At 38.1% G+C, this 7,391-nt stretch overlaps 1 protein-coding gene across 2 annotated transcripts; it reads right to left on the reverse strand.

Annotated features, from left to right (window-relative positions):
* Nucleotides 1–701: 701 nt before the first annotated feature.
* gpat4 (glycerol-3-phosphate acyltransferase 4) lies at nt 702–7,164 on the reverse strand. Of its 2 annotated transcripts, XM_074690045.1 has the most exons (14): nt 7,043–7,164; nt 5,683–5,767; nt 5,490–5,551; nt 4,810–4,879; nt 4,416–4,713; nt 4,217–4,291; nt 3,943–4,032; nt 3,765–3,858; nt 3,525–3,640; nt 3,321–3,376; nt 3,136–3,221; nt 2,933–3,061; nt 2,742–2,821; nt 702–1,197 (listed from the first exon to the last, which is right to left on the reverse strand). In XM_074690045.1, exons 2-14 carry the CDS (start codon nt 5,756–5,758, stop codon nt 1,077–1,079), a joined length of 1,353 nt encoding a protein of 450 aa, XP_074546146.1. In that variant the 5' UTR covers nt 5,759–5,767; nt 7,043–7,164; the 3' UTR covers nt 702–1,076. The 2 variants fall into 2 exon arrangements, with proteins under 2 accessions (XP_074546146.1, XP_074546145.1); XM_074690044.1 differs by lacking the exon at nt 7,043–7,164 and having other exon boundaries at nt 5,490–5,758.
* Nucleotides 7,165–7,391: the final 227 nt, after the last annotated feature.

The raw sequence follows: 7,391 nt of genomic DNA on the forward strand, positions 1-7,391 counted from the left end.
GGGGGCTGGACACGCCCCCAAACTGCTGACTGCAGTGAGAACCTGTTCACACTACAGCAATCATTTACTGCAGACAATAGGCCACACCTGAGCGTCTGTGACACCTGACAGGACACATCAGCATCACTGCTGCATCACAATCGCTGAGTGATTGATTGACTTTAACTCAAGTTGGCTGCTTTAATCATCAGACCCTTTATTTTCTCATAAACACACTTTAGTATCATCTGTGATCATATGTCTTTCAGGCTAACTTTGAAAACAAACTGATAACCATCCTGGAGAAAAGATAGGATACCTGTGACAGCCGGCAGGGATCATATGGTTGGATTCAGTTTCACTAGAAGCTCCTGTTTGAATCTTAATCAGTCTACAGCTCAGGAGTCTGCATGGATTTCATCTCATGGGTAGATCAGATGAGTTGAGTGATGTGAAATACCCTGAAATGATTTTCGTATTTAAGGCCCAAACTGCTCATAAGAATCTAAAACTGACAAGAATCTGGTTAGGATCAAAACTATCATCAAGCAGTTGCACCATTTTGTTGTTGTTTCATGTTTGAACACTGGGTACTACTGTTTTAAGAATAAAACAATAAATCACAGACATTTTATCTCCCCAAAATCTCTCCATGCCAAATGCTTCAATAAAAGGGGCTGTCACAAAATTCGATTCTGTATTGCCTCTGACTTACACTGTGCCTGGGCCATATAAAGATTAGAGGTGGAGACACATATAGAGCCTTGAGCCAATTAGCAAAGTGACGCACGAATGTTGGCGCTGACTGGGTGATGTAATGTCTGTGCTACTGACATGTTTGTTTTCTTGAAGGCAACATTCACCTTAAAAATATTAATTTTTGCCACAGTTGTTTTATTAAAAATGTTTCACACAGAACCAAAACAAGGCATAAATAACACAATAAATACTAAAACTATAAATACTGTTTGTTTATAATAATATCTCATACATTTCCACCTCTGATAATGCACAACCACTAAAATACTACAGCTATCATACATTTACTGTCCTCAATGTGCTTCCTCATTAACATCCTCTCCAGGGTTTTTGTTTTCTTAACGTCTGTTGTCACTTCGGTCCCTCTGTTCCAGCTCTCCAACAAGAACTTTACTGTAAAGTTTCTGCTGCTCTTCTTTGAAAGCTTCTTTCACTTTTGCTCGTTTCAGGCCTCCATCCCTGAGAGGGAAGAAAGGAAAAGTCACTCGAAACATACTTCGACAAAAATACAGAGTTGATGGTAACATCTGTCACACACTGTGGTGTTAACCACAAAGATTGGATCATGGGTCTTTGTGACATTAAGAAGCACAGTTTCTTTCAATACTAAAAGTTTTTAACAATGAATGCTTTTCATATTACATATTTTTTTAACAGAAAATCTTTTTAAGCAGCTGTAAAAACATACAGCTTGAGTGACCACTGTCATCATTTTGAGTGTCTCCACATCATTTGCTTTTTTCCCCTTTTTTCTGCATTAAAAATGTTGTCAATTAGAATATTATTATGTTAATATTTTTCAAAACACATGAAGTCCTCTTAAAAATGCAAATAAGATTCAATTCTTCAAAGATGAGTTTTTAAGCAGGTTTTAAAAAGGGTTCAAGAGACAAAGAGCATGGAGGGGGAATATCTGGGAGTGTGAATAGCTGTACTGGTACGAAGGAGATCACATAGGTAAGCAGGAGAGAGGATATGGAGAGCCTTGAATGTAAAGTGCAAATAATCCTGCCTTTAAAGTGGAATCAGTGACAAGCAAATGTGATAAATTACACTGGAAATGAACCTAAAAACCTTCATCTGGGTAGAGTGAGTTTGAGGTAGAGCTGGGCTAATTGAACCATTGTTTCAGTTAATTCATGACTATTCCACTCTCAACTTAGTTAATTTTTGAAACATTATAAATGAAATGCACACTCACAAACATTTAAGGGTTATATATTGCAGCAACTGAATTGAAAACATACACCAGCTCAAATGTTTTGTGGAAAAATTAAAATTAAAAATATATAGACAGAATAACAAGGGGGAAACAACTGCTGTAATTGGTTAGAAGCTTTAATTGTTAGTTTATCGATTATTTTTTGGTTCATCATCCAGCCCTAGTTTGTGGCTCCCTTAAAGGGTTTTTGCCTCTGTTCATTTGAGTGACTTGTATACAGAGGCTAAAGTCCTCAAAGCAGGCAGCCCAGGCTTAGTTTTTTTTTATTCATCTTATTTTATTTTTTCATTCACTTATTGTTTTGTTTATTCATTAATTTCCTTTTATTTCTTTATTTATTATCTTCTTAATTTATTATTATTGTTTTATTTATTTTTTTACAATTTTTTAAATTATTTGTTGGTATTCATCAGATCTTTTCATACTGGTTTCAAGGCACTGATTTTATTTTACTTTAAGTATTTTATAAGACTCCTAGCTTTTGCTGTTGTCTCTTTGTTCTTTTCTATAGCGCTTTGGGCTGCATGTTTGAAAAGATGAAAGGTGCTACTTAAAAATGAGTTTGAATCTTACTCTATCCAAACAGAAAATACTTTCATGTTTGCATCTCATTGTGCCTCCTATTCCCATGTCATAAAATATAAATGTAAAATTAGCACCACCTAGAGTTCATCCACATGAACTAACTTGTTTTGTTTTGTTTTTCTTTTTACATAAACGTTTGACATTTAAATGTAACTCAGATCTACACGCTGAGATGGAGTTATGTCCGATGACTCACCAAACAAGATCCACCAGTCCCCCTTGTGCAGCTATGGCTGCTTTCACTCTGTTGGCAAACTGCACAGCATCCTCTCCTTCCTACAGAATAAAATTATAAAAACAAAAAACAGGCAACAAAATAAAGAAATGGGAAAAAATAAGGGAATGTATTCAAATAGCTTTGTAAAACAATAAATGTTAGCGCGTCACCTCTCTGTGCATAGGCGGCAGGTACCAAACACTGCACACGATGGCCCAGCTGCTCATCATCCTCAGCAGGTAACTCACCAAGCCAAACTTACTGCTGTTCCAGAAAGCGTCTCCAAACCGAGGATCATACTGAAGGATGGAAGATGAAGATTTAACTTCACAGTAAGATTAAGAAGAACAAAAGAGAAGATCAGAGTTTCTACCTTAATGGCTACAGGGTAGACGGTGCAGCTGATTTCAAAGCTGCCCTTTTTAAACATCATCACGGATGTGTTGTTGATGCAAGTACCTGCAGAGAACAGAGTTAAGTAAAGCTCCTGTTAATATTGACATAATTAACTTTATAGGATTTGAACATGTTATCAGAGGAAGATGTTTTTTAACACACCCTCAGGGAAGATCAGGATGGGCTGTTTGGTTTTGTCAGCAACATGATCGCTCAGTCTGGAATCAGAGTAAAAGCAATAAATACACATTTTTATAAATACATCTTTACTTTTAGATCAATGTATATAAACTATGCCTGGACGGTTCAATTTAAGCACTCGCAAAATCAGAGAGACCTCTAAAAGCCGGGAAGATGCAGTGTTACCTTTTAGCCACTAGGTGTCTGTCTTTGACTTCAGATCGTTCAAACCAGATGTGAGGAGAGGATTTAGACATGGCTCGCTGTATCATTCCCATCAACCCCCTGTGTATCTGTCCTATCTGAAAGAAATGGCAAAACAAAACATCTTTTCATACTTGTAATAATTTAAGGTGCTTCAGTGTAATTTTTTTTAATGCCTATGAAGACTGAAAAGACAAAACAGAGACAAAGAAACTTCTCTACCATTGAGTAGCAGCCATCGTTGGCCAGGATGATGACATCAATAGGTGTCGTGTGATTGGCTACACAGATGCCACCATTTTTCGGTTTGTTTTCTCTGCAATTAAAATATTTTTTTGTTTCATTGAAGCTACGCTGGGATAAATGTACTGTATATTTCTTGCCAGATATCATGTTTGACCTGTTATGATAAGTGATGATGGCAGTAAGGGCCCGGACACAGATGCGGTAACACAACAGATGGATCTTCTCACTCAGGAAGGATCTTACACTGAGAACACACAGCGAAAAAAAAAAAAACACAAACAAAAATTTATTACTTCCACAAAGGATGCATGGTTCAAAATGTGTCAAACCACTCAAAACAATCCCTCAAAAAAATACTGATTCTTAAAACCTGATTGACTCAAGGACATGGGATTACGACCTTTCAATCATCAGTTGGGAGAACTTACTCTCTGCTTGGTAGGAGGCCCACCAAAGTAGTCAGGACTAGAAGCAGACTGATGCCAGTGACCGCCAGAGTAACCCTGCAACAAAAGAATGAGTTTATAAACCTCTCTGAAAAATGTATTTGTTTTAACACATCCCCATTTTGTGATCTCATCTTTAATACGAGTTTGTTGTCTTCTTCAGTCTGTATGCGGCACTAACCTGAGTGGCAGCAGGACGCCGTAGCGGATGAGAACCCCCAGTCCCCACACCACAGTGAGCCTTGCACTGATATGACGGAAGTTGTAGCTACTTCGTGTCAGCAGATTCCAGCACTCCAGTTCCTGTGCTGAGAAGCGTTTGGTGACCTCGTCGTCCACGATACTCTCCATGCCTCTCCGGCAGAAGTAGAAGATGTCCCCCACCTCGAACTCCGGCTCGGAGCGCAAAGAGCTGGTTGAACCCCGGAGCTCCTGGATCTCCTGCTGCAGAGAGGATGGAGGTTCTTTGGCTATGATTCCTGCAGTTTGAAAAAAACAAGTAGCACTTTAACTTCTGCAAAATAATACAAGTAAAGCCAGTGTTTATGAATAGGAACAGATGCATTGTGCTTTACCATTGCTACAAGGTTTATAGAGCTCCTGATTTTTTTCCTTTGCTCCTATCTCCATACGTGAGGTTGCCCACTAATGAAAGGGGAAAAAACATAATGATAAGAAGATCAGAAAACAAGAAAAAAGTAACATTTCTTTGTCCACTTGATAATTTCTAAAAGCGAGAAGAGCAACAGCTCCCCAAACCTTGTTCAAAGCTAATACAGAAAGCACAAATTAGATCAAAGTGATGAAATTAGGCAACATATTCCTTTAAAACTTTGGTATTATCGTTGTCCTGGGTGCAGAAATAGAAGTCTGAATCTCTGAACCTGTAAACCTTTGTTTACTTTTAGGACCACAGGGCTAAGCCTGTAAGAAGAATGCCTTGTAATCTCTGTTTTACAAAACCCTTTAACTGCGCTCCATGATGTTTCCAGAAGTCTAAGCTCCCAGTCGTATCTGCGCCACCTCAGATGGTAGTCCCCTGGCTAGAAGCTTTGTTCCTCCCAAGGGTCTGTTCTCAAAATCTGAGTCCCTGAGGAAAGCAAAACAGATACAGTCCCTGTGCCTCTGACAATCCCTCTGAGCTGAGGGAAACCAGCAGTCCAATCTGACAGGGGATTAACTCTTCTATAACAAAAATTAATGAGATTAGTGATTAAAAAATCTGCTATAGCTTTAAATGATACTTTAATCTCACCTCAAAGATCTTGAGAAGTGTCCTCACATAAAGTCTCCGAACACCAAGAGAGACTCCAAAGACTGCTGGGACAATGGTGAAAACCAACAGAAGTGTGAACCACAGAGTGATGGCGATGCTGAGACACCTGCACAGCAGGCTGTCAACAGGAAGTGTAAACCAGGTCATGCTAGAGGTCAAAACCACTACAAACACATCCAGTAGTCCTCGTCAGTTTGGAGCCTCGATGTATGAAGCCAGAGCTGAACTCTTGTGAAGGAGTGAGTCATTCTCTTTGTCTGATAAGAAAAGAACATTACATTAATCATACTAATCACATTGAGATTAGTCATAAAAGTACAGTATAGACCCTCTGTTCTCTCTGTAACGTGACATTTTTCACACTGTGATTGACTTAAAGTGGGGCTATAAAGTGACACCATACTTTGTTGAAAGCCATAATTTAAGGTCAACTGAGATTGTTTTAAACTTTTTTTTTTTTAACTTTGCCATAATTAATGTTTCTTTCCAAGAAACCTGCATGGTGCGAAAACGGGGAAACTGATGTCTGAGACATGTTGCAAATCTGTGTTTTTCATTTTTTTTTCTTTGGTGTGACAAAACAAACTGACATTAACAGTGGCCAGTTTTTGTGTAGTACCATGGCATTGGGGATATTCTCATGATGAAGGAACCTTATGGACAATTACATACAAATATATCCTTGTTTGTTGTAAATTTTGGAGGAGTGACTATATTGTTCTGTGAATTCTATACATTTTTTTCAAAAGCTTTGTCTTACTTTGTATACCTGGAATAGCAAATATGTAATCTGTCAATAATACATGTAAATGAACATAAAGTAATATTAAATGTTTTTTTTTAAAAAAATTCCTTAACATCTCTATTCATTTGTCTTGCTATGTAGGGATAAAATAAGTTTTCTTATTACCAATGATACATCTATCTGAGTAACCAGTTCATCATGGTAACACGCTATCTTTTTTTTTTTTTTTTTTTTAAATCTCGAAAAAGCATCAATAGGCCGAAATAAAAAAAATATGGATACCTACTTTTTTTTTTTTTTTTTTTTTTTTTTTTTTTGTGGGTTCAAGATAAATGTTTGGCTGTGTCTACCTTGAGCTTTCACAGGTTTGCATTCTGCATAGGCATATGTAAATTTAAAAATGCAATAAATAATACCATAAAATATAAAGTTTAAAATATGTATGAACTAAAACTCAACTGTCGATAGCCTGTGTCATACAACCGAAAATCTGTGCGTAGAGTTAAAAGGAAGCAGAGGAGCTGGTGGTACCTACTTCCGGATTAATTGAGTGGCGGCGGTGGCACTGAAATTTTGGAATTACGGAATAATTGAAAAGTTACATTAACATAAGGATAGTAAGTGTCAAGTCAGCCATGTTTTGGTCCTTTTCTTTCAAACGAAGCCCTGTCAGTCTGTAAGTTTTTCATTTAGTTTGTTCAATAAGTTTGTTGCAGACGAACATGCCAGTTTAAATCAATGGGTGTGTAACTGGTGTGTGAACTAGCTGCTGCGTAAAGGCTCTTACCTTCTACTCCCGTGATTCCATGGGAGGGTTAAGGTAGCACGCGGTCAGGTGATTCTCCATGTGGAGAATGAAGGTTGAAGAGCAACAATTTCTGACTCTGTGTTTTGCCTCACAGGTAACAGGTCATCAGTGTTATGCTAACACTGCAAACGGAGTTGAAACGAGTTGGCATGGCCACAGGTGGCCAATGAGGGCCGCTGACACTGCGCTGTGAGCCGGAGCGTTAATCAGATTACAGCAGAGAGGATGAGGTAAATCAACCTGTCGTCTGAGCTGCGTCACGAACCCTGTTTGAACTTTTATTCAGTGATGAGTTATAACATTAGGGGGAAACTCAGATCACCTAAAA

This window comes from Halichoeres trimaculatus, unplaced genomic scaffold, assembly GCF_033239565.1.
Source record: "Halichoeres trimaculatus isolate MK-OKI-2021-1 unplaced genomic scaffold, fHalTri1.1 fHalTri1_scaffold_16, whole genome shotgun sequence".
Taxonomy (NCBI): Eukaryota; Metazoa; Chordata; class Actinopteri; order Labriformes; family Labridae; genus Halichoeres; species Halichoeres trimaculatus.

Excerpts from the sequence above, each read along its gene's own strand:
- gpat4 (XM_074690044.1), bottom strand. The coding sequence starts at position 5,657 with ATGACCTGGTTTACACTTCCTGTTGACAGCCTGCTGTGCAGGTGTCTC. Across the intron at positions 4,033-4,216 it reads GGCCTCCTACCAAGCAGAGA|TGTAAGATCCTTCCTGAGTG; the intron begins GTAAGTTCTCCC and ends GTGTGTTCTCAG. Across the intron at positions 3,377-3,524 it reads AGACACCTAGTGGCTAAAAG|ACTGAGCGATCATGTTGCTG; the intron begins GTAACACTGCAT and ends CTCTGATTCCAG.